The sequence below is a fragment of the Protomyctophum bolini genome, assembly GCF_963924005.1.
Source record: "Protomyctophum bolini genome assembly, chromosome: 12".
In the NCBI taxonomy this organism is placed as follows: domain Eukaryota; kingdom Metazoa; phylum Chordata; class Actinopteri; order Myctophiformes; family Myctophidae; genus Protomyctophum; species Protomyctophum bolini.
In genome coordinates this window covers 16,101,370-16,127,791 of record NC_137873.1, presented here as the reverse complement: position 1 = coordinate 16,127,791, position 26,422 = coordinate 16,101,370, and the positions used below count along the sequence as shown (strand labels likewise).

General features: G+C 42.1%; 2 protein-coding genes across 2 annotated transcripts in view; both read left to right on the top strand.

The window, feature by feature from the left end:
• The window catches only part of kcnq3 (potassium voltage-gated channel, KQT-like subfamily, member 3), a gene marked incomplete at both ends in the record, with an annotated part of 181,907 nt that overhangs the window by 65,693 nt on the left and 89,792 nt on the right, over positions 1 to 26,422 (top strand).
• Positions 21,505 to 24,013, top strand: LOC308325336 (uncharacterized protein; the record flags this gene model as incomplete). The annotated part of the gene is made up of 11 exons (XM_080777824.1): positions 21,505 to 21,596; positions 21,870 to 21,961; positions 22,046 to 22,147; positions 22,257 to 22,310; positions 22,403 to 22,456; positions 22,743 to 22,772; positions 22,925 to 22,960; positions 23,159 to 23,215; positions 23,594 to 23,743; positions 23,854 to 23,920; positions 24,007 to 24,013. Exons 2-11 carry the CDS (start codon positions 21,886 to 21,888, stop codon positions 24,011 to 24,013), a joined length of 633 nt encoding a protein of 210 aa, XP_080633950.1. The 5' UTR covers positions 21,505 to 21,596; positions 21,870 to 21,885.

Sequence of the window (26,422 nt, the reverse complement as noted above, 5' to 3'; positions counted from 1 at the left end):
TAAAAGATCAGCTAACAATGTATGAATGCCAAGTACTAAAGTTATAGTAATGGTTAACAGTTGATACTTACATGTTGTGCAACATTAGTTTTTCATACAGCACACTGGTAATTTTGTGACGTATTCTCGGCACTACGAGACGCGGGTCCCTGGCATCGAGCACTGTCTGAACGTCATGGGGAAAGGTTGGACAGATGGTGATATGTTGTAGTCTCACACGGGCTGGTTCAACACTCCCACAGGCTGGTTCAGCACTGCAATGGAACAAATAGCACATAGGATGCAAACACATTACGGCTCCTACAAGCAGTTTCCTTTTGTTAGTTTTATATTCGTTCTGTGACCTCAGATAAGCACAACTATCTTATGGAGATGCACTTGCCTTGAAACCGTGGAAAGCTGATATTGGGAGGCTTCTTCAGGCTCAATTGGCTGTAAACAAATCTCTGTCTCACCCTCTTTGTATTTTTCTACAAATTGTCTAAATTTAATTTATTTTTTGAATGATCCAGCGAAGAGGAAGCCAATCATTTGTTCAGTTAGTCCACAGTCCACCGTTTCTCCGTCCACTTCATTCTCTGAGGAAACACACACACACACACACAGTATAGCTGATTTAATTAAATGAATCATATGACAAATTGTAAACGTTGTATTTATTCACTTAATTAAAGCCATTTAAACACCTCCTCCTCCTCCACACTAACCGTTTCCCCACATAAGGACAAATTGTACAGGTAGTTCAGTCTAGAGTCAGACCAGACAGCACGGACATGTTTCAGAGGCTAAAGACCTGGTGAAATGGAAAAATACGTTTTTCACATGTATCCCTGTCATAATAGGAGATGAAAAAAAAAAAGCAGAATAATGAATGCATTAGTGAATAAAAACTGCGGAAACGCACCCAGGGCGGAAAGTATTTCACAACGGCCAAGGGCGCTCACACACACACACACACACACACACACACACAGCCGCAACACAACAGTGGCATACAGTACAGCACACTTTCTTTCACCCGACGAATTTCGCACGTGTGTGGGACGGAGCCGTGGGTCACACACACACACTGACGGTGCCATGGCGTGTAGAGTGTGCTATGTTGTTTGCGCACGGACGGTGCGCAAACAACATTGAGCACACAGTTTGGGAAACACTGTAGCTTTGCATTTGTCTGCCCGTGTTTCAGCAGCACGGTGTGTTCACACACGCCAGAAATGAACAGATAATTTGTTGGCAAATGAATGTATTAGGCTACTGTGGTGGTGAATGATTGCGTGGTGGCCCGCAAAACAATACGGACGCAAACCATAATATCATGATACAACCCCGAAATAAAGACAGTGGAATGACGCTTTAAATATTATAAATGAACATGCTACTGCCAGTCTGCTCCCGCGAGCAGGGAAACAAAACACAGTAACAGGGAAAACACGTTTTGGCGCGTATATCCGCCATTTCAGTTTTCCCCGACATGTTAAACGACATGTTGGTGCTCAACATTTTATTTATATAGCCTATATGTTCCTAAACATGAAACTGCTTACTGTAAGTTAGTGCAAACATTAAATAAAGATACGTACCGGTAAACCTTTTTGCCTCGACTTCTGAAACGTCTATTCCAGCTTCCGCGACAAGCTTGTGAATCAGTTCCTCTGTAGTCAAGGTGGACAGCTTTCGTACGTCTACTCCTCCTAATACGAATACTGCCGCCATATCGCTGTTAGTTTGGTTGTCCGTCCGTCTGGCCGGCGGCCGCCACCCGGCTACAACGACCCAAACTCCCGCTAACTAGTAGCTACCTTACCGACCCAAAGTCCCGAGTGGAAAGTGCTGTGTCAGCACTGCTAAGAAAACTTAAATGCACCGTAAAATGGCGCCTAGCTGGTGGGTGGCTGGGCATGTTCCTCTTGACTGGTGAAGATGCACTGTGATTGGCCAGTACAGCAGACAGCTGACTTGCATTCAGCCAATCACTGACCATTTTGCTTCAAAGGCGGGTCTACAAGCTCAGAATGGGTTCAAATATGTACCTAGGGGTCCAAAAACTAATTTGTACCTTTAAAGGGCTACAGTTTTGTACCATATGGGCCATTTTAGTACCGTATATGGTACTCTACCGATCCAAAGGGTACATTTATGACAAAAGTACCATAAGGGGCCTAGATTTATCACAATTTTTTTTTGTGTGTGGGACGATGTCTGCCATCCTCTCACGGTTGCAGAATTAGTATGAATGAATGAATTTGAGTTACCGGCTTAACAATAATTTCCGTCACGTTGAACTATACTTGAACTATACTCTGGTACTCTGTACAGTACCTATTAATATAGTGCTTAGAGGCTACTCTATGACGTCACTGTGGAGTGGAGTTTACAAACAACCATCTCCTGATTGCTAGTAGTATGAAAACTTTGAGACCCTTTTTCTGAACTTCTTGGTTTGGTCTTTAACAACATTCAAATATGTTGTGTGTGGTGTGAACACTCGGTTAAAGCAAGGTGATTACATTTTTTTGTTTAAAACAAAAAGTAGTAGTAGTAAGTCGGATATGCAAATTTTCGGTTACAATGTGCTAGGCTGCTGGATGCTGAATGCTGAATTGGAGCGCCACACCTACTATCAGGTATAGCCTACAAACCGCACGACTTGCCGCACCCAAGCCGTGAATCTTGTGGTTCAAAGCAACTACCCCAAACCCTAACCCTAACCTCACAGGGAAGACACAGCTGATTTTTAACTGGCAGCGCATGTCAGGAGTCACGAGTGAGATTTAACCAGAGACACTGACACTACCTGTCTTCCACTCTATGACGTCACCTGTCTTCCACCGCTGAAGTGCCCTTGGACAAGGCATTGAACCTCTACTATGAAATGTTCTATGAGCAGGGCCTGGCTGTAAACAAGTTCTTGAGCTTAGTCCAGTTACCCTGGGTAAACATAGTACCTTTCCTTTCCTTCCTTCACCCCCCTCATATGCGAAAATGTCGGCTTTTTGGATTTATTGGTGACAACAGCGTCGGTGAATGCAAATATCCATGAAGCCCACCTAAGCATGCAGCTCCACAACACGGTAGGGCAGGCGCATGATTACCAAACTTCCTCGCAGGAGGACAAGTTAAATCCCATTATGCTTTATTTAACTCGCTCTAACCCGCCTCGCCCAATAAAGTTGGTGTCAAGTTGGTGTTGCGCCCCGAATGTGGCATGCTTCTTAAGTTCAGGACGGTTGGGCGATGCGCCGTGAGCTTGTGGATCGTCTGTTTTCGGCACACGAGTCATCACTGGTTGGCTTGTTATTGTGTTTTCAGAACATCATTGTTCGTCCTCATCTCACGCTGATAGTAAGCAGAGCGCCATGTGGGTTGTGAAAGTGGCACCTCCAGGGTCCTCATCATCATCATTTATTTAACTCACAACCATGATCACATGGTTTGGAGCACAGATTCATGAAAGTATACAATCGAAAGTATACAATACATTACAGATTACACGATATACATAGACATATCGGAAGGCTTTCCCTATTTGTACAGTGGAAGAACATTTTTCAGAAAAGCACCTAATTTATAGATTACTTTTTGTTTTTCGGATTTTAGTAATTCAATTAATTTAAACATAGAAGGGTGTTAAAATAAATTGGCAGGTATTTTTGCCTGAAATTCATAATGCCAGTATTCTTACATTCCAACAAAACATGATACTCATCTCCAATTCTGGCTTCATTACATAGGTTACAAATCCTCTGACTTCTTTCCAGTCCTTTATATCTACCGATGACCTTTGGGATTCTTGTGTTGTTTAGCCTAAGGTTGCAAATAGCCTGTCTATACTTACGGTTTCACATAGAAGGTATTTTTCTAGTTTGAACTCTTGTTTGTATTCAACATAGATGTCACATGATGTCATACTATTGAGTTCACTTTGCCACTTTTGCAAAAACTGGTCTTTCAACCTTTGTTTGACAGTTCACTTCAACCAGTCAATGTTATTACATTTCTGGGCCAACCAAATGTAAGACATACCACAGTCATCCAGTATTTTCTTCACCTGTTGAGCGGGTGACCTGAGGATCATAATTTTTCTGATGAGGCTCACGCTTGGGAGCATTATCCCTTTTCCCTGAAAAGTCACTCTTTTCAGAGTTTTCTTCTGGCCACGGAAACGCTGTCTATAGGCTTCTGGTACTAACTCGTATGTTCTGAGTATAGCACTTTTCACAACACCATATTTCAAACTGTCTTCAATTGAAAGGGCTGCACAAGCCTCCTGAGCTTTGCCTGTTAGTTTGCATTGAAGCAGTGAAGGCCAGATATCCTGCGGCAACTGTAAGGCAGCAGCAATTCTCTCAAATGCATTGAAATAGCATTCTACTTCACTTTCTCTGAAACTAGGTACAAAAAGCAATGTGTTTACTCACATCAAAGGTCAGAGCTGGAGAAAAGGGCAGCTTGGTACGAGGAGGAACCTCAGGGGTTGCATGGAATAACAACTATTAAAACAGCTACCTCTAATGTTCTCATTGTTAAAATAATATGCTAGTATTTACATGACTTGTAACTTAAACAAAAACATAGTTTTCAACTGGGAAAGGAAACGTCTCAAGTAGAAAGTAAAAAAATCACACCCATGTGAAATGAGGGGCGCTCTTATTGTACCACCATTGTATCATCATACATCCATTTTCTGCTTTTTATATAGAAATAAAATTGATATTATGCATAATTAAGTTCAGCCTTTTGGCCCGGCCCTCCAAAATATTTTCGGTTTCTCATTTGGCCCCTTGGGAAAAATAATTGCCCACCCCTGCTCTAAATGGCTAATCGTAACTCTAACCCCTAAACGTAACCTCTAACTAAATGTAAATACAGTATGTAACCGACCTCTGAAGCTATGTCTTATTGTAATTTTGAATGTGTTTCTAGTTGTAAGGCTAACTTACATATTTTAACAATATGTGACACAGTACAGTGCTTTGATCCTCATGTAGCACTGGTCATTTCCCCCTTTTATGTATTTTCTTTTTTACAGATTTTGTACTACAGTACACGAGTAAGCCTTCAAATGATGTGTCGTTCATTGAAATCTGAAAATATTTGAATATGCTTATTTGAATGTTGTTAAAGACCAAACCAAGAAGTTGAGAAAAAGGGTCTCAAAGTTTTCATACTACTAGCAATCAGGTAATTGGTGTGGACAATAGTTTGTAAACTCCACCCACAGTGACGTCATAGAGCAGCCTCTAAGCACTATATTAATGGGTACTGCACAGAGTCTGCTCATATAAGTATAGTTGAACTTGACAGGAATTTTTAATTGTTAAGCCGGTAACTAAAATTAATTAATTCAAACGAATTATTCAACCCTGAGAGAATGGAAGACATCGTCCCAGTTTACGCTACCGCTTCCCCAGCGAGAATGGCAGACATCGTCCCAGCTTACGCTACCGCTTCCCCAGCGAAGGAGGAAGCAAGGAGGAGGAGGAGAACCACGAAGGTGGCGGGTCCCAAGAGAACGGTCAGACGCAGGAGGAGGAGGACCAGGCGCGCTGCGTCCGCCAAGCCCAAGAGGAGAAGGAGACGCGCAGCTGCAGGCAAAACCACCCGGAGACGCAGAAAGTCTACCAGGCGTCGCAGGAGACCCGCAAGAAGGACCGCGCCAAAGAAGCAAGTGAGGAGAAGGAGAAGAAGGGCCGTATCGGCTAAGGAGTAAGCTTCCATATTGGAGGCTGCAACTATGGATTACTTTATTTCTTCGATTATTCCATCGGTCACTTTTTTGACTCATTAATTTATTTTTATTTCATACCAACACATCGATTAATCGATGTGTTGGTATGGTATGGTATGGTATACACCGGCCGTGTGCAAGAACAGTGAAAATAGCCGATCTAGAAGCTCACAACTTGAGCTCATTGTGAGCCTGTAGATATTTTTTTACACTTTTCATTTTAAATCACAATGTGTTTTAGACAGAGGTTTTAGAGATTTTGACCAATTCTGATTTTCTTTTTTATTTATTTAAACATTTTTTTTTAACAGACCTATGCCCCAAATTGGGATAAATTAAATTGATTAGTTTGAATTACAACATTAATTAAAACTAATCAAGTGTCGTAGGCTAAGTATACGCCTATGACGCTGAGAAGAACATCGCCTCTTAAGAATCCTTGTTCCTTGCTCCAATCCAAACATCAGAGCTTATGGATCTTCGAAGCTCAACTAGAAAGCTTAAACATGGACTTTCAACGTCTTTCATGACTACATGCGCTGCATAAATTGTGTTTCATATTGAACTTGAAATTGTATTTATTTATATTTTTGAGAAAGCCTTCCATGTAACTTGATAAGAGCCTTTCAAAGGTATCTCACCATATTTACTTTGGAAGTATTCCACAGGTTTTTATTGAGTGACTGGGTTCTGTCCAAGTGAAACAACAACTAAGAAGCCCAAGAATACGCTGCTCCAGTGCTAGCCATGGTTCACATGACAAGCGCCATGGCGAAACTTCAGCCTGTTTTTTGACACTGCCACATTTACAGAGCAAACGTGTAGCTACATAAATGTTCAGATGCTAAATATAAAGTGTTCACCCAGGCATGTTAGAAATGTCCTGGATGTTTAATAAAAAGCATTTTTATCCAAGCTGGGTTTTTTTTCAACAGGCTTTCAACCACGTGCCGGGTGTGTTCGATATTGTCACACTGACCGCACTGCCAATACAAACTAATAGGCAAGTGCGCTCCCGGTGTGCAACCAAAAATACCTTTTATGAAACAACGATTCTTTTTTTTACACGTTTGCTCTGTAAATGTAGCGGTCCCAAAAAACAGGCTGAAGTTGCTGCACGACTACAGTATATGACAGTCATGTTTCAGGGCTACTCCAGTGCAGACCAAAGGTACCAATCTGCAAACCTTGCGTCTTGTAGGCGCAAGACATCCAAGAATGGCAGGAAAGGAAGGTCAAGTCCTACTGCTAGTAGGAAAGCAACAAAGCAACATACAGTAGCAGCGTTTCCCAAACATTTTAATTTTGAGTGGTCTGAAAGAAGTGAGCTGACACATACGTAATACAAACACTGTGGCTATAAGAACACCATGATCGCTAAGAAATGCGTATGGAATGCCTTGGAACCTGTTGTTGACAATGTCCTTTAACTTGGAGTGAGTCAATGGCAGCCCGTTGATAGTGGGCACTATACTGTGCCTGCACATGCAGTTCAATCTTTTAATATCAACATAATGTATGTATGTATTAGGGATGCACCGAAAGGGAAATTCTTGGCCGAAACCGAATACCGAATATAGGAAACAGTTGGCCGAAAACCGAATACCGAATAGCCGAATACATCTTTGTTGTAAAGCTACCTGATTATGGCAAAAGACATGATTATGGATTTTTATAATCGATTCATCGGGCGATTATTTAAACGATGAATCAGATTATGGCACCTTTTTGCAATTACCTTTAAAAAAATGCTTCACGTTATTGTAGGCATGTTGTAACTAACAATAAAGACAATACAAATGAATACTCCTTCAAAATTAATATTTTACCCAGTTTTTTATACAATTTGATTTGCCATTCCTTGTACTTGTAATGATACTGTTGTCTGTAATGTTGACCGTGTATAGCTGACTGTCTTTCTTTCCATTTCTATCTCTGGGACCCCAATTTATTTTTTATTTCTATTGTAAAATCAATGTAAATTTTGAGAGTCTATTTGGTTCCATTTTTGCACTCTGTTACAGAACCTTAGGGTCCACTTGGTTTACTTTCTAACTATCTAGCTCTAGCTGGAACTCCCACTATGAGAACCACTGTCCTACACACAGTCTGTGTGGGCACGCACACGTGCGCACACACACACACACTCGCAGTTTTCGCGGAGCGCATCGCAGCCACAGAGACGCTCCGTGTGTGTGTGTGTGTGTGTGTGTGTGTGTGTGTGTGAGAGACTGAAGTTGGGGAGAGAGAGAGGGGTAGATGCGCAGCGCTCTGGTTACGTTCAAGACAATCGCGTGTTGTGTTTATAGCGACCCAGTGTTTTGACTATTCGGTGATATATTTTCGGCCTATTTGAGCCGAAACCGAATAGGCCGAAAATACATTTTTAGCCATTTTCGGCCGAATATTTTCGGTGCATCCCTAGTATGTATGTATGTATGTATTTATTTGGTTAAAATGGGTAGGGTTTAAAAAAAGGCAAAAGCATGCTCTGTTGCACTGGCCTAAAAGTGGGTCCTTAAAAACGGCATCCACTTCTGAGATGTATGTATGTATTTAGAAAGGGGGACTTTTAAAAAAAATCCCAACCCACAATACCTTCATATATTTAAAAATAATACCAAAATAGGGTTACCAGTGAAGGGCAACATGTCTATTCACTGGGGACTATGCAAGGCAGAGGCGTCCACCCCCCTGTCAAAGTTAGACTAGACCGCATACCTAAACCATGGTCCGAAACCATCCTCTAAAACCCAATGGTAAAAACAACCTAAAACCATAAAAAAGTAAAAGTTCACAGCAAGGCCTGGATACAATTTTTTTATTTTAACAGATACATGAACAGAAACGGGAGTCTTTCATTTAGATGTGATATAAGTATTGTTTGAGGCGTGTTTCTAGTGTGTGTACGGTTTCTCCTATGTAGTGTTTATGACATTGTGTGCAGGTGATGATGTAAACTATATTGGGGGTGGTCAGAGACAGGGGATCCGTGATGGGGGAGGTTTGTTGTGTAGTGGTGAAATTCAAAGTTTAAACTTGTGGTGTAGTGGTTGGAGTGTATGTGAAAATGTGGTTATGAATGGGAGTAGTGTTGTAATGGTAGAGGAGCCGATGGGCTGGATGGTAGGAGAAGAAGAGTTGGAGGAGGGAAGACATAGAGTAGATGTGTGGGCCCCGTCCAGGTCCCTGCGCTAGAGAGAGGCCTCTGATCCGGGTGCATGCTCTGAGGTGGCTGGGGAGGAAAGCTAGGAATCAAGTTGTACATCTTAATAAAAATCACACTCGTGTGAAGTGCGGGGAGCTGATTATCATGATGATCACCACTTATTTACCATTGACTTCCTATATGGTGTGTTAAAAGAGTTGAGCTCAAACGATCCAGAAGCTCTTGGTCCAGAGCAGGGGTCGTCTCAGTGGTCTTATCAATGATCTTAACATGGCTGTTCTTCTCAGTGCTGCATGGATTATGGTTGCAACAGTTAATCAAACTATCAATTGTAATCAATTCTTTAAAAAAAAGATGATTGATAATTTGTTTTAAAAAAAAGTCCCTATTTTGGGCATGTCATTCTAGGAGAAAAGCTAAATAAATCATAACAAATTGTGAAAATATCTGATCTACAACCTCACATTCAATTCACAATTATAAGTGAAATGTGTAAAACTAAAATGCTTCAAATTTAAAAAACAATCTAAAATAGTCACAACAGCTGAATTATAAGCTCACAACAAGCTCACAAGTTGTGAGCTTCTAGATCATCGATTTGCACGATTTTAGCTTGTGTATAAAATAATACATGAATAAATCAAAAAAGTGACCATGAAATAATCAAAGAAATAAAATAATCCATAGTTGCAGCCTCCAATATGGATGCTTACTACTCAGCCTATACGGCCCGCCTTCTTCTCCTTCTCGCTTGTCTCTTTGGCGCGGTCCTTCTTGCAGGCCTCCTGCGACGCCTGGTGGACTTTCTGCGTCTCCTGGTGGTTTTGACTGCAGTTGCGCGTCTCCTTCTCCTGGGCCTCACAGACGCAGCACGTCTGGTCCTCCTGCGCCTGACCGTTCTCTTGGGACCCGCCGCCTTCATGGTTCTCCTTCTCCTCCTCCTTACTTCAGCTTTCACTGGGACCACATCCATTATTATCTGACACTTAAAGACTTGAATTGAAACAACTAATTACCTCAGGAGTAGACTTCATAATAAGAAGGCTCGGTGCAGTGTCCATTAATATAGTACCTGGAAGCCACTTATGACGTCACACATTTAGTTTGTGAGTTGCGCTTACAATAAGGGAAAGTTGGGTTCAGAGTTGGACTAAGCATAGAGGTTATTGTTACAATTGGGCATAGATGTCAGAAGGTTATAGGATTAGACAGGAGGTAAAATTCAGGGATTAGGACAGGATAGAACATTTAGAACTGGGCGTACATTAGAGCTCTTCACCGGGTCCCCCGACTCCGAAAATACCAGTGTTGACCCGAGACCCGCTCGGGTCGGAGTCGTGTTTTAACGTAATCACTCATCACGGAATTGGACGCATCCCCCTCGGATCTCGGGTCTGTTAATCATTAAGTGAAATATCCGAGTGGATCCGAGAAGACCCGTAGCGGCTACTGTGTGTGTGAACTGTCTGCGCTTTTTTGTTGTTGTTGTTGCAAATGTTAATAAAATATTCATTCAGTGTGTGATTGTGTGCCAGTCTGACTGAGGCTATATACTCTTTTTCTAGCTCTGTCCACTGCATGTGCGCTCATGCGCATCGCTGCGGAGGAGAAAAACGGCGGTATCATGATTTTTTTTTTTTTTCATGTATCATGATTTAATCAGTGGACCCGCTGGGTCCACTGATTAAAAAAGGTCACCCGCCCACGCTGCGTTGTGTTCCGCCCGCACCCGGACCCGTTCATTTATAAAGGTATATACAGTATACCCGCCCGTTCCCACCCGTCAAACACGGGTACCCGCGGGGAAGGTTCAAGGTTCAAGGTTCAAGTTTATTTAGTGTCCCCGAAGGGCAAATTGGGTTGCAGCATAGACAGTACATAAACAGTACAAACAAACAAACAGTTCACATAGCAGATACCAGAGTACAGAGGCGCACACAACCGTTAAAGTGCAGGCGTTTAAAGTGCTATGCGATAGGTCATAAAAGTGCGTGTGCATAGACATAGGCACGAGATAATACAGTAAAAAGTAAAAAGTGAAAGTGCTCATCATAAGGTTATATCCTCGATCTACCCACAGCAGCATTCAGTGTATGAATAGAGACCGGGACAAAGGAATGTTTGTGCCTGTTTTTTGTGGCACATGGGGCTCGCAAACGAAGGCCGGATGGGAGAAGGATGTACTCTCCGTATAGTGGGTGAGCAGCATCAGATCGGATACACAGAGCTTTGTTAATTACCTGTTTCTTAAAGATCTGGTCTAGGCCGTTCATTTGTGAGCCAATGATTTTTGAGGCCACTTTTACAATTCTCCCTAGGGAATTTTTGTCTCTGATGCAGAGATTACCATACCAACAGATAATGGAGAAAGAAATGACAGACTCGATGTAGGCACTGTAAAACAGTTTCATCAGAGTCTTGTCGACATTGAACTTAGCCAATTTCCTTAGGCAGTACAGGCGTTGTTGACCTTTTTTATGCATCACGTCAGTATTTAGGTCGAATTTCAGTTTGTCATCAATAACTGTGCCTAGATACTTGTAGCTGGGTACAATATCTACAGTCTGTCCGTTGACAACACTCTTCTGGGGGGATTGAGGGGAACGTCTAAAATCTATGCATAGCTCTTTTGTTTTAGAAACATTAAGCTGCAAGAAGGCGTTGTCACACCAGGATAGAAAGTCGTCTACCACTTGCCCGTGACAGTTCTCATCATTATCAAGCAGGCTGACGATGACCGAGTCGTCAGCGTATTTAATGATGAATCTATTTTGGAAATGGCTAACACAATCGTTGGTATAAAGAATGTAAAGAAAGGCAGATAAAACACAACCCTGGGGCGAGCCAGTAGAAGATGTCAGGAAGCTAGACAGTATTTCATTAACCCTTACACGTTGAGATCTGTTGGTTAAGAAGTCAAGAATCCAGCCCACCAGACAAGGATCTACACCAAAGGAGTTAACCAGTTTATCAACCAAGACATGGGGCTGTATGGTATTAAATGCTGAGGAAAAGTCAATAAAGAGCAGCCTAGCATGGGTTTTACTACCTTCAAGGTGTTTGTGCAGGAGATTCAATAATGTGGCAAGTGCATCTTGAACACCCCTTCCAGCCCTATACGCAGATTGGAGGGGGTCCAGTAAGCGCTCAGTTTTTGCCACGAGCTCGGACTTGACTAGTTTTTCAAATTGTTTCATGATCAGGGAAGTTAGAGCAACAGGCCTGAAATCATTGAGCGTTTGGGGCTTATTGCTCTTGGCCACCGGAACTATAGTGGACTGTTTCCAGAGGGATGGCACCTTCTGCTGGAAAAGAGATAGATTAAATATATAATAAAAGATTATCCGGTATCCGACCCGTTGCAGGACTCTGATGTACGGTATGCATGTCTGTTTGGGGTATGAACAGCTGCAATACCGCTGGCTGACCTAAAGTGGCACTGTTGAGCAGACTCAAAGGGCCATTCACACTGAGCACTAACTATAACTGCAGCCAAGCCAGCGGTGTTGTTGAGCCAGCCTCAGTTCACACAGGTGTGATGTTTGTTATTGCTTATCGCTGCTTGCAGCTACTGTATATATATTTTTTTTGTTGGGCTTACAATTAGGAAAAGATTCAAGTTGAGTTTAGACTTGTGACCTTGTGTTTTTACATGTTTGTACTGTACTGTACCTGTATGCACGCGTGTAGCTGACAAACACACACATGCACATCCATGTGTGCGCACGCACACATGCACGCACGCTCACACTCACACACACGCGCACACAGCAGTGTCAGCTGTGTTTGTTGACAGATTGAATGATTGATTATGGAGCGCTTTCCTGCTCTCGGTGACCTACTGTCAGGATACCAGTTTTATCCAATCAGGAAAGATAACTGACACAGGAGTATACAGCAACAGCACGGTTAACGGTTAAACAAATCAATGTAGGCCATTATTAAAAAATATATATAATTGATAATTTAATCAAATAATCAATTATCAATCAATCCCTATTTGGGGCATGTCATTCTAGGTGAAAAAAAATGTTTAAAAAATAATAACACGTCGCAAGTATGTGAGTGAAAAGTGTAAAAAACACTACTAACTAAAAAGGTTTAAAAAAAATCAAAACGTGAAAACAGCTGATCTACAAATTATTTTCACTGTTTCTGCACGGTGCCGCTGTGCAACAAAGGATAAAACAATTCTTTAAACGGTTAATCGATTTGCTGATGCATCAAAACAATTCAAATTAAATTAATTAAAACAAAGTAATCAATGGGGTAATCGAATAAATAAAATAATCATAGTTGCTATAATATGCTTACTGAGCCGATATGGCGCGCCTTCTTCTCCTTCTCCTCACTTGCTTTTTTGGCGCGGTCCTTCTTGCGGGTCTCCTGCGACGCCTGGTGGACTTTCTGCGTCTGCGGGTGGTTTTGGCTGCAGCTGCGTGTCTCCTTCTTCTGGGCCTCACGGATGCAGCACGTCTGGTCCTCCTCCTCCTGCGCCTGACCGTTCTCTTTGGACCCACTGCCTTAACGGTTCTCCTCCTCCTCCTCCTTGCTTCTGCCTTCGCTGGGGAAGAGGTAGCGTAAACAGGGACCACATCCATTATTCTCTCTGATGCTTAAAGACTTAATTAATTGAATTTGATTAGTTAATCTGGCAGTTATCGAATGAAACAACTAGTCACTTCAGAAGCAGAACTATAATATGGAGCAACCAAGGCACAGTGCCCATTAATATAGTAGTTGGAGGCCACTGTATGACGTCATACATTTTCCTGCAAAACATGAAATCTCAGTCTGTTTTCCTGGAAAATGTTCTGTGGATGTTTGGTGCAGGATGCTCAAGATAGATGGCCTGAAAGGATGAATATGCAACCGCTAGAAATACACACGTGTGTGAACATACTGTCAACCGATACACTGCTAAAATACACTGCTTCTTCTGGGGACAGTGTCCCTCAAAAAAGATGATTGAAATAAAACAATCACACTTGTATAAAGTGAGCAGCGCCTTTTATCGCAATGATGATACCAGTTTTATCCAATCAGGAAAGATAACTGACACAGGAGTATACAGCAACAGCACGGTTAACGGTTAAACAAATCAATGTAGGCCATTATTAAAAAATATATATAATTGATAATTTAATCAAATAATCAATTATCAATCAATCCCTATTTGGGGCATGTCATTCTAGGTGAAAAAAAATGTTTAAAAAATAATAACACGTCGCAAGTATGTGAGTGAAAAGTGTAAAAAACACTACCCAGATAGCAAAAGATGTTAATTCAACGTTGACTTTTGGTCAGATTGGTTATTTTTGGTTGAGGTTGAAATACCTATGTTGATTCATTGTCTAATTACAGTTAACCATTTCAACGTTTGAAAAGCTGTTGTTGAATCAATGTATTATAGATGCTGATTTTTCAATGTTGAAATGCCCTACAATTAATTGACATTGTTTCAATCCTATGGTTTCAATTGTGATGGGGGGGGGGAGGGGGGGGGGACCTAGGTTGAAAAACCTATGTTGATTCAATGTCTAATTACAGTTATCACTTCAACGTTTGATTGATTCAATTGAATCAATGTATTATAGATGGTGATTTTTCAATGTTGAAATGCCTTACAATGAATTGACATTGTTTCAATCCTATGGTTTCAATTACAAGCACGAAATATTGAGAACCACTGATACAGAAACATGAGGTTTTTCATTTTCACTTTTCATTTTTCAAAAATAGCAGACCTACAAGCTCGAAATATTGAGAACCACTGAGGTTTTTATCATTTTCAAAAAAACGAAGACCTGCAAGCTCGTAGTGCCATGCTACGAGCTTGCAGTAGGTATGCTCTCGTCTCCTCTCCTCTCCTCCAGAAACTGTGAAGACACAAAACAGACCTTTAAAACATTTTTTTAATGTTATTCTTTCGTACACAAGACGTATTCTTCATATTTAGAGCATGCCGAATCCAATGGCGCACACAGACTTCCCCGTAGACCCACATATGCCCAAGTAGCTAGACCACCCTTCACCAACAGATATCCCCCTATACCTCTATCTTCCCATACCCCTACTACACGCCCCCATCACCCTGTACCTAACAGCCAGCCCCCCCTTGGTCACCCTCCCGATGAAGCCACCAGGCAGACAGCCAAACTTTATTTTAAAATAATCCAAGCTGTACACCATGGAGAGGTGGCTGACAGGGCTCTCCGGACAGGGTCCTTCCCTGTTGGGATGATGAGACAGGTGAACAAACTCACCACCTTCATCAAGCCCGCCTGCCCCACTGAGACCACCACCACGCAGGTGGACATAACTGGATGAACACAAACATGCACACAAACACACTACACAGACACCATAGACACACTCACACCAGACATACACCCACATAACCCTATGGCCTATACCATAGCCATAGGTTGGGCACATAAAAGATACACCCAGAGACTGACTACTGCAACCCTAGCAACATACTACAGATACAGACACGCACACAACACACACAGCCAACCACACAACACACACAACACACACAGCCAACCACACAACACACACAACACGCACAGCCAACCACACAACACACACAACACACACAGCCAACCACACAACACACACAACACACACAGCCAACCACACAACACACACAACACGCACAGCCAACCACACAACACACACAACACACACAGCCTACCACACAACACACACAACACACACAGCCAACCACACGACACACACAGCCAACCACACAACACACACAACACAGACAGCCAACACACACAACACACACAACACAGACAACATACACAGCAACATTTCACACATACCAACCGCTACAACATACATACACGAGCGAACACACACACAGCAACACACACCGCCCCCCCTCCACCTCACTCGAGACCTCCCAATAGCTCTGCTAGTGCTCGGCCTGGCCTGCTCCCACACCCTAGGACCCCAGCCCAAGTGTTCCCCCCTCCTCTGGGCAGGAACACTTCCCCACCAGCCTTACTCCCCACGCCTTACATCCCACCCCTTCTCACCTTCCCTATAACCAGGCGGCCTACCATCCCACCCCTCCTCATAACCCCCACAGACCAGCGACCCGTCCTCCCTAGTGCCCCCCGCCCACCACCCAGACCCATTTGCTCTCTGTCGCTGGGGAGACGTCCGGAGGCCTTTGCTCTGGCGCCCCCCCAGCCACAGAGAGTAAAACCCCAGAGGACCAGCTCCCGGTTGCCCCCCACAACCCCCCTCCCCCCTGTCCCGGAGGACTCAACACTGCCTGCCTCCTCTTCACCCGGACCCCCTAGCGGTGTTCGGGAGGTGGAGGTGGCGGGCATCTCACCCTATCCCCTTCCTTCTACCTCCTCGACACCCAAGTCCACCCACACCACCACTGGAACCTCCCCCCGTTTCCAACCCAGAGGGTGCTCCACCTGTGAGGAGTCCACAGCCCCAAGTCCACTCCAAACCACCTCACTAGTCCTTCCCACCACACCCACCACTCCCCAGCACACCACAGCATCATTCCATGATTTAAACTCCATTTCCCTTTCCCCCACAGGAGTCTGTTCGTGATGAGCCTTATATCTCTGCGATCGCGGAGACGAGACGATCGTCGTGATAGTCTCGGTTTTTTTCTGCGACCTTTGGAACCTCAAATCTAACCCTAGGCCCATTTCTTTAGGCCCCAAAGGTCACTGTTGCAGTCTTTTGGCTGAACTTTGACCTTTGCAAACGTCGTGGAAAGTCCAGACCGGCGCCATTGGATTCGGCATGCTCTAAATATGAAGAATACGTCTTGTGTACGAAAGAATAACATTAAAAAAATGTTTAAAGGTCTGTTTTGTGTCTTCACAGTTTCTGGAGGAGAGGAGAGGAGAGGGGAGGAGAGGTGAGGAGAGGGGAGGGAGAGGAGAGGAGAGGAGAGGAGAGGGGAGGAGAGGAGAGGAGAGGGGAGGGGAGGGAGAGGAGAGGAGAGGAGAGGAGAGGAGAGGAGAGGAGAGGAGAGGAGAGGAGAGGAGAGGAGAGGAGAGGAGAGGAGAGGAGAGGAGAGGAGAGGAGAGGAGAGCAGAGTGGCACTACAAGCTTGTAGGTCTGCTATTTTTTTATTGAAAATGAAAAACCTCATGTTTCTGTATCAGTGGTTCTCAATATTTGCTCAAAATGCATTACAAAAAGTCAATAATAATTATGTTTATTAAAATACAATACCATACATGTATAAAATGCACGACAGAAGCGATATCAGCTTGGATCATTTCATAAAGTTGATTCATTTTTATTGAAGAGGGGAAGTCACGTGACTCTTATAGGTTTTCACATCGCATGGCCCACATTACATTATCAAATAATTAAATATGTATTAATTCAATACGGTGCTCTTGTCATTTTGGGCGGCACAAAATAATACATGAATGAATAAATAAATACATATTTACATAAAAATCACTGGAGGAAGATAAAATTAAATAAACTATAAACATCGCTTTAAAATACTGAATCACGTGACCATCCGGCAGGTTGTCATCGGGTGGGGGGCGTTAACGAGACCATGCGAGATCTCACGGGACTTATTGAGTCAGTTCAAATTTTGCTGGCGGGCGGCCGTTTGCAGCTTAGAGTATAACTAACTATAAGGTTTGCAGTAGCACTGGAACTTTTGGAAACGTGGCTGAACGGCGTGTGAAATAAACAAGAAACAAACTGGTAAGTCGTTATGGAATATCATTTATTATCCCATTCAGATACCACCACTTGTTTTCCACTGTTTACGTTTGTATATTATCATGCCGTAAAGTCCGAGGTTTTATGCTGGCTAATAATGTCTAATTGTTGAGCCATGCTACTATTGTTTTATCCCGTTCCGATGCCATCATATGGCTGTTATCGTTTAAATGCATGTTAACTTTTTGTAATTATCCCTGGACCCCGTGCCGTGGAAAGTTAGTCCGGAGTCTGTTGCTTGTAGGTCTACTGTGCAACTGTGCATCCAAGCTAGCATGCTAGTTATTCATGTTATCGCCGCCATTTTGCTAACGACTCTCGCGATTAAAACTTATTTAATTTGTTTATATGTGCATATACGCGTATATATTATTAGCGTTTTTAATTGTTACATAAGCATTGATGTAACCAGCACCACGGCGAAGCAGTTCTTCATTTATTTATGAACAAAGCTGCGGTACCTCCTAGCCCCATATGTGCCCTCTCCCTACGCTCATTCTGTATCTCGGAGCTACAGAATGAGCGTAGGGAGAGGGCACATATGGGGCTATTTACTATAGTGAGCTTGTAGATCTCTTTTTTAAAGAACTACTTCTAAACAATGGTTCTTTCTGAAAAGCTTATAAATGGTGAATTGATATATTGTGTGGGTATAAAAATAAATGTTATTAAGACACTATACAAATAATTGTTTGTGCAGTCATAGGACAGGCTGGTTTTTAATCGTCTCAACAGGTCTCGGACTGCAAGTCAAGTTTCATAACTATGTATGATGTTGCTATAATGAGGCTCTGAGCTTGTAGATTGTAGATTGTAGATTACTTTTAAACCATGGTTCTTTAAAAAAAAAAAAAAAGCTTATAAATGCTGCATTTATATATATTGTAATTTGGCTGTGTGTCTGTGTGCAGTCACAGCCAGGACACTACGGGCGCTGGTGTTGGATCGGCACAGGACACTAGGGGTTGGATCGTCTCTGTGTAAGTCAAGTTTATAAATGGTGCATTTATATATTGCACACACACACACACACACACACGCAATATTTTATTCTTTGTTTCCCTATTTGTTTTCAGGGTCGTGGTAAAAGAGGACTACAAGCAATACACAAGGCCAAGTAAATTAATAGCAGCACCACCTCACTTTACCAACAGAGAGATGGCCTCTTATTGGGCCAAAAGACGTAGAGTAGTGAAAACTGTAAGGGACATAGAGCGAGAGATCCTTCATGAATATGAGGAAATCTCACACATTTCCCAACTACCGGTAGATGCACCACCAGATTCCCATTTACACTTTGAAAATAACCTTATAGATGGCAGTGTAGCTGAAAATGACCCTATAGATGTAGCTTGCTACGATGTAGTTGATACTAATTATGTACAAATGGAAGATTCTCATATTGATAGCAGTTTAGCTGACTATAATGAAGTTGAATCAGATCATGAGCAAATGGAAAATGATCATACAGATAGTGTAGCTGGAAGTGATGGAGATGATCTGAGTGATGGAGATGATTTGATTCATCGCCACTCTGACAGTGATGATCATCAACCTAGTCAGGATCTGCTTATAAAGAGCCTAAGATATTGGGCATCCTCTTACTCTATCAGTCTGGTTGCTTTGTCTGCTCTGCTGTCCATCTTAAAGATATTTCACCCTAGGCTCCCTAAAGATGGAAGAACTCTGCTTAGAACGCAATCCAAGGTTGCAACCACTCAAATGCAAGGTGGCGAGTACTATCATTTTGGATTGGTGCGAGGAATACTTTCACGATTGAAATGTCTGAGATTACCAGTGAACCTCAAAACTCTTACTTTACAGTTCAACATGGATGGTCTCCCCCTCTTTAAGAGTTCAAGACTTCAATTCTGGCCTATACTTGCAATGCTGAAATGTGATTACACAAAGTCTCCATTTATTGTCGGTATATTTTGTGGTTTGACCAAGCCAAAGTGTGTTGTTGAGTATCTGCAGCAATTTGTTAGCGACCTTAAAAATGTACTGGCTAATGGAATTATTCATAATGGTAAGCATTTGAATGCAGAGGTTTCCGCATTTGTGTGTGATGCTCCCGCCAGAGCCTACATTAAGAATATTAAGTCACATAATGGGTATTCCGGATGCGACAAGTGTGATCAAGAGGGTGTGTGGAGGAACAAAATGACGTATCCGGAAACAAATGTCAGGCTGAGGACTGACTTGAGTTTTAGTGATATGATTGATGAGCAACATCACTTAAAACAGACACTCAGTCCTTTAACAGGGATTGTAAAGATGGTATCTTCATTTCCAATAGATTATATGCACCTCTGTTGTCTTGGGTTGATGAGAAAACTGTTGAATATCTGGTTAAAGGGCAATCTAGCCACTAGACTTCCTTCACACGTGGTTAACAGTATGACAAGCAAACTGTTGGTGTTGCATTCCCACACCCCTGTTGAATTCAATCGCAAGCCAAGAGGTTTGAACGAGCTTGATCGTTGGAAAGCTACTGAGTTCCGATCCTTTATGTTATACTGGGGTCCTGTAGTTCTGAAGGATTGCCTTCCCAGTGAGTTGTATGACAATTTCATGTTGTTTTCAGTGGCCATGTATTTGTTTTTGTCACCTGAAATTACTGGCCAAATGGTTGAATTTGCCCATAAATTGACCATTTCTTTTGTGGAACACTTTGGAAAACTCTATGGTAGAGATCAGATTGTGTTCAGTGTTCACCAGCTTATACATTTAGCAGAGGAATACAAACGATTTGGACCCTTGGATAATGTTTCTGGATTCCCTTTTGAGAATTATCTTGGCCAAATAAAGCATCTGTTACGCAAGCCAAACCAACCTCTACAGCAGGTAGTCAAAAGATTATCAGAAAAGCCACAGGTTGAGTTTCCACTAGCAACAGATGAACCAGTATTACAGAACATCCATACTGATGGTCCACTTCCTCGGCATTTCAGTGCTGCTCTACAGTACAAAAAGGTCTCCAATAGTCGTTTCACCTTGTCTACAAAGCAAGGGGATAATTGTTTTCAGGTGGGAGATACTATTGCAGTAGTACAGAATATAGTCCAGGAACAAAATGAGGTCTATGTAATATACAGAACCTTCAGACAGCGTGAATCATATTACACTTATCCCTGTGAGTCCTCATGCATAGGCACATATAAGGTCAGAGAGTTGTGTGACAATATTGGGGTTGGTAAACTTAGCTGTATTAAACGCAAATGTGTTCTGTGTCCAGAGGCTGAGGGAGATGGCCTCATAGCCATTCCAATAGCTCATATGCAGTAGCATTCATATATGTAAAAAATAAACTAAAACTAACTTTACCAACCCCAATATCATAATATTTATATTCTAATGTCATTTATTGTACAGAATGGAAAAGGAGGTGGTGCTGTGGGCCGTGGTACTATTTCCTACTGGAGGAACTGCTACAGTTCCTTCCAGTTGGTTCAATCCAAAGGATAGTACCTTGTTATGGCCCCCAAAAAACATCAACTTTTCTAAGGCCCTCAAAGAAAAAATGATGCCTCAAAACGGATGGACCATGCATGAATATGTTCGGCTCTTAATTTCTTGTGGTAAGTAGACGTGGTAAGTGGTGCATTTATATAGCGGTTTTATCCGAGGACACTTTGACACAAATTCAGGGGGACCCCGGGATCAAACTGCACTTTCTGATTCCCAACCGGCAACTCTACCCCTGAGCCACAGCCAAGTGTTGGTAGTTGCCTCATTTGGCAGATGGTATTCTGGTTGCCATTTTCAAAATCCTGTTTATATTGCATTGTTTAAGTATTAGTCACACTTCTTTAAATGGCATACTGTATTTCCGACTTGTTTTACAGACTCACTTGAAAAGGCCAAGCAACATGAAGACAAGTATATAACTACTGGATGTCCAACCACTGATTTAGAATCTGAGGAGGAAACGGATGCACGGCGTAAAAGACGAATAAGGTACATGCAGTGCCCACACTGAGATTAGGAGGCCAGGGTTTCCATCTCTGGCCGAGTCAGAGAGACTAATCCGTTCCTCACTGCTTGGAACTCTGCCTCGAGGGTTGGATTGGATGTCTGTCCTGTGATGGACTAGTGTCATGTCTGTGTGCTTGTACGTCAAGCTGTCTCATTTTACAGAAAAGGGCGATGGGCTCCTGGCCCGAGAACAGTGCATCTCAAGGCTTTCTCATTTATTGTAATTATACTGATAAATGTTTATTTAATTTTAAGGCCAAATACTGTGTACATGGAGTCAGATGAGGAGCCAGAAACCATCAGCGCTAAGAGAAGATTTGCCAAGCCACCTGCTGTTCTTTTTCCAGGTACAGTGGCACTGTCAGTTATGACACTAATGGCTACCCATTTAAGTATTTGCATGTATAATTCTTTCTACTTTGTTAATCCAGTGCTGCTCGACTCCAATGTACCAACACCCAACCAGTACCTACCTGCACCAATACCAGTGCGGCAAACCAACCAGTCTGTACCAACCCCTAGTGAAATCAGTGGTATGTTATTACAATTTTAATTTGCAAGCATGTAGTTCCTCGGTCAATACATGCAAACATATCAGTCATGTGATATGTGTTAAAGTTTCTGTCTTGTGTTCCCTTTTAGCCTCTGAAGGAAGGTGCTTGGAGGACGTGCAGACATTTGACCAGCCTGATAATGGTAACCAGTCTAACCACTTCGCATTACTACTAGGGTATGTGCTTTGTCAGAGTTATAACTTTCATAGTTCATGTTTTATGTTTTCATTTTAGGCTTTTGTGGAAGCTTCTTGGCAGAGCTAGAGTCAAGAGACCTCTTTAATGATGGTAAGTACTAATAGGCTACATATATGTGATGCCCTGATTGGCCACTCTTATTGTGTCTAAAGTCCGTTTAGATGGGAGGCGGTATTGGGGGATTAATACTACTACTTACAGGAGAAGACCTTATTGACTTGAAATGTTAATTCAATGTAAAATGTTTAGTTGATAATACAGTAGCTTATTCAGTGACTCACTATTTGCAAGGAGCTGTTTGCGTTGGCATGATATCATATGACTTCATAAGAATTATTTTACCTTGACTAATTATATTTATTTGTATTCATTTCAGGAGGGCACCATAATGGACAAGCAAGAAATGGTATGTCCGTTGTCTGTTATAACTTTGTTTACAGTTGCTGTGCTATTGCACCATGACATACAGTAACTGTAACTTATTAGACTGAAATATTTCAACTTCTTTACTCCCAAGTTAAATCTCCTTGAATAATTTGATTGTTCTCTTTTTTTTAGTTCACCCTCCCCAAGGCTATCCCCAAGATTATCAAGGTGAGTTGACTAACAATTTGTGCCACGGACAGTATTAGCAGAAACAAAATACCCTTTATCGCCTGAATGACGATAAAAGGTCTGTAACTGAGTGTTCAAATGGTCTTGTAAGGGTGTTCATCCCACATCTTCTAAAACTGGAAATTGATGGTCCTCATTCATAACAATAAAAGATTGATATTAGTTTTATTTCTCCAGGAATGCCAATGTATACCAGCCCCTACCACACTGTGCCATCAGAGCAAGCAAGGAACAGTATGTATTTCTCATCCCATTCAGGACAGGAACCCCTGTTGGTGTTTAAAGCATTGTTATACTTTAGCTTTTGAAAAATAGCAGATGTCCGAGCTTGTAGATCTGCTATTTTTGAAATATTGTGAAAGTGTGGGGCAAATCTTTGAATATATTTTAGAGCAGACGTTTTAACTCAAGCCTTGCTTCTGGGGGGTCCCTGGAACAGCATATTTTCAGATGGGGATCGGTGGCCAAATACAGATCATTCTGGGGGTCCTTGACATGAAAACATTTGAGAACCACTGACATAGAAACACAGGTTTATCAGGTCTAAATGGGTTAAATGTTGTTTTTGAAATATTCCATAAATCATGTTCAATGATGTGTCCTTTCTTTTAGCCTTCAGTCCCAGCTATGCAAATGGCACCAGATCAGCTGGATTCAGGACGCCTGACCAGGGTGCAAATGGCACCAGATCATCTGGATTCAGGACACCTGACCAGGGTGCAAATGGCACCAGATCATCTGGATTCAGGACTCCTGACCAGGGTAAAGATACCTATATTACCATCCCTCCCCCCCCCCACACACACACACGGAATTACACAATGACCTATGTGCAATGCCATGTCTGATCCCATGTTGTCTGTTTCTTAAAGCGTCAACGCCAGAAACACCACAGAGAAGAGTGCATGGAGGGGAACCCAGCCAGATGTTGCAAGGCAAGTATCATTTTCTGATCAACGTCTTAATCTTTCTGATGACATCTGAATTGACAAACATGTCCCTTCGTCTTTACTGTCTTTGTTAAGCATTTAATGGTTACTATAAGCGAGGGGTGCAGACATTAGCGAGTTGGTGTCATTTGATTGAAAATGGTCAATAATCCTTGAAATTTAATGTCAAATTGTTTTTCTTCCAAGACCTTTCTTCCCAGAAAAACACTAAAATGCTGGCAGAGATACTTATGGAGGTGAGGCAGATGGGGAGGGACATTCAATTCATCAAAACTGAAATGGCAAAGTCCACATTGAATGTCCGAGGAGTTCCTGAATCCCAGCGAGAGGAGCCCTTCCCCATCAATCTGCCTCTCTCCAACGAGGAGGAGTTTGATCAGGCGGAAACTGCACTGAGGGAGGAGCGAGTGCGTCACAAGATGGTGAGCCTTAGAACGCCTTGTGATGGGTGCAATTATTCTTTCTTGGACAATATTTGACTTTCTTTTGCCAATTTTTTGAATTGTTTCATATTTGAAACTAATGCTCTTATGTAATAGAAATCTTAATGCACTACTTTGTCCATTTGACATGGCACGTTGTACACTAACTATTTTATCTCTCTGTTAAGATTGCACGCCTGGCATTAGTCGGAGGGACCAATAGTGAGAACATGATCCGGCGAATGGTTGGCGCCACCCTGACAAACAACCTGGCATGCGTTTTCAACTGGGCTGGCAAGGGAGAGAAGAGGGCCTTCAAAGACACCCTACTTCAGGACTGCATTTTTGGTGAGTCTGCACATCAAAATACTTGGAGTTGTTGTTGAGGCATTCAATTTGACTCTGTAGATTGGCTATTTTCACTTTCTCCTATCGGACCATAGGCCTGATTGACACCGAAGGAGTGATTGATTTGGCCAATGTTTGACCAGTTTTATAGTATAGATTGACTTTTCTAATGGTATTACTTTTTAATTTCTGAGGTATTCATTATTCTTCACTGTCATCTGGGGACACCCCATATTCATGTGGGGGTCCCGACCCACAGGCTGATAACTACTGCTCTAATGCTCACAATTGGACTGCACAAATGTGTCTACTCGCTCTGCATCTCAGGTGTTCTGTGCCTGTGTACAGTTAAGAATGTCACTGGTAGGCAAGTTTCAGAACTGTCCACTGTCTTCCTCTGAGACAGAGTAGACAAACTGTGACATTTATTTAATGAACATTAGTGTGGCTCAATTGTATGTAGGTTCCCGTCTGAACCTAGTACACAATGGACATTTATGTCACTTTGAATGGAACTGCAGCTTTATTTTAATTTTAATTTAGTAACGCCTGTTTTCTTTTTTTCAGCGGCTGCTCGTCAATTTGACCGCAAGTTGACCGAATTGCAGTACAAGGATGCTCTGCAGAAGTGGCTGCGTTATGCACCCGACAGGAGTGGCGGGGTACCCAGGAAAGACAAGGTTCCCACACCCACAGGTCCTTAAAGTCTTAACCCATTTAGGCCTGACGTAAAAAAATGTAAAAATCTCTTCTAAAGCAGCCAGTGGGTTTGATGGATCATTGGACTGTTTGTTTCGTTCATGTTGAACTGGGGTCCGATTGGTTCTGAAGGACTGCCTGATTTCTTTGTCCCCTGGAGTTTCAGGACAAATGGATGGACGGTTAATGTGGTGTTCATGTTGAACTGGGGAGGAAGATTTTAATTGTGTCCCCTGGATTTTCAGGGCTGTTTTTGGTTCATGTTGAACTAGGGTCGTTCAAGGACTAATCTTTTGAAAATTGCAGCTCTACAAGCTCACAATGTGACTCATTGAGCTGTGTATAGGACTGAAGTGGTTACTGTATGTTTTGTAATAATCAAAATTCAAATTCAGTGTAGCAAAATAAATGCTGGGAATTGGATGTGCACTTATCCATGTGCTTGAATCTAATAAATAAGTAAATGAATAATGGTCTGTTTTGTTTTTGTTCATAGAGAATGTTGTAAAGCAGCTGTTCTCAAACCTTGGTTTCTTTAATTGTTTTGGAAATGGCCAATCCAGAGGCTCAAAAAATGACAATGTGGGGTCTTTGTATTAAAAGGTTGAGAACCACTGCAGTATAGCATACTTAATGGACCATTTCAGCATTTTCTATGCATCATTTAAAAAATAATCATTTTACTCTTCTGCGGTGGTAGCTCCAAACTTGTCTATTAGTGATATCACTGACTAGACTACTTTGGTGTGTTCCTTGTTGAACTATACCATTAATTTTGTAATTTTTTACAATTCTTTTTTTAAATTTGACATATTAATTTTGTAATTTATATTCTTTTTTAAATTTGACATATTAGGCATACAGAAGAAGGTTGAAATGGCCCTTTAATAATAGCATTGTTTCAATGTATGATGGATGGATGGATGTATAGTTGAATCAATGTTAATGGATGGATAGATTCATAGTTGAATCAATGTTGATGCAATTCTACGTTCTTTCAATGTTGATTATATCATAGTTGA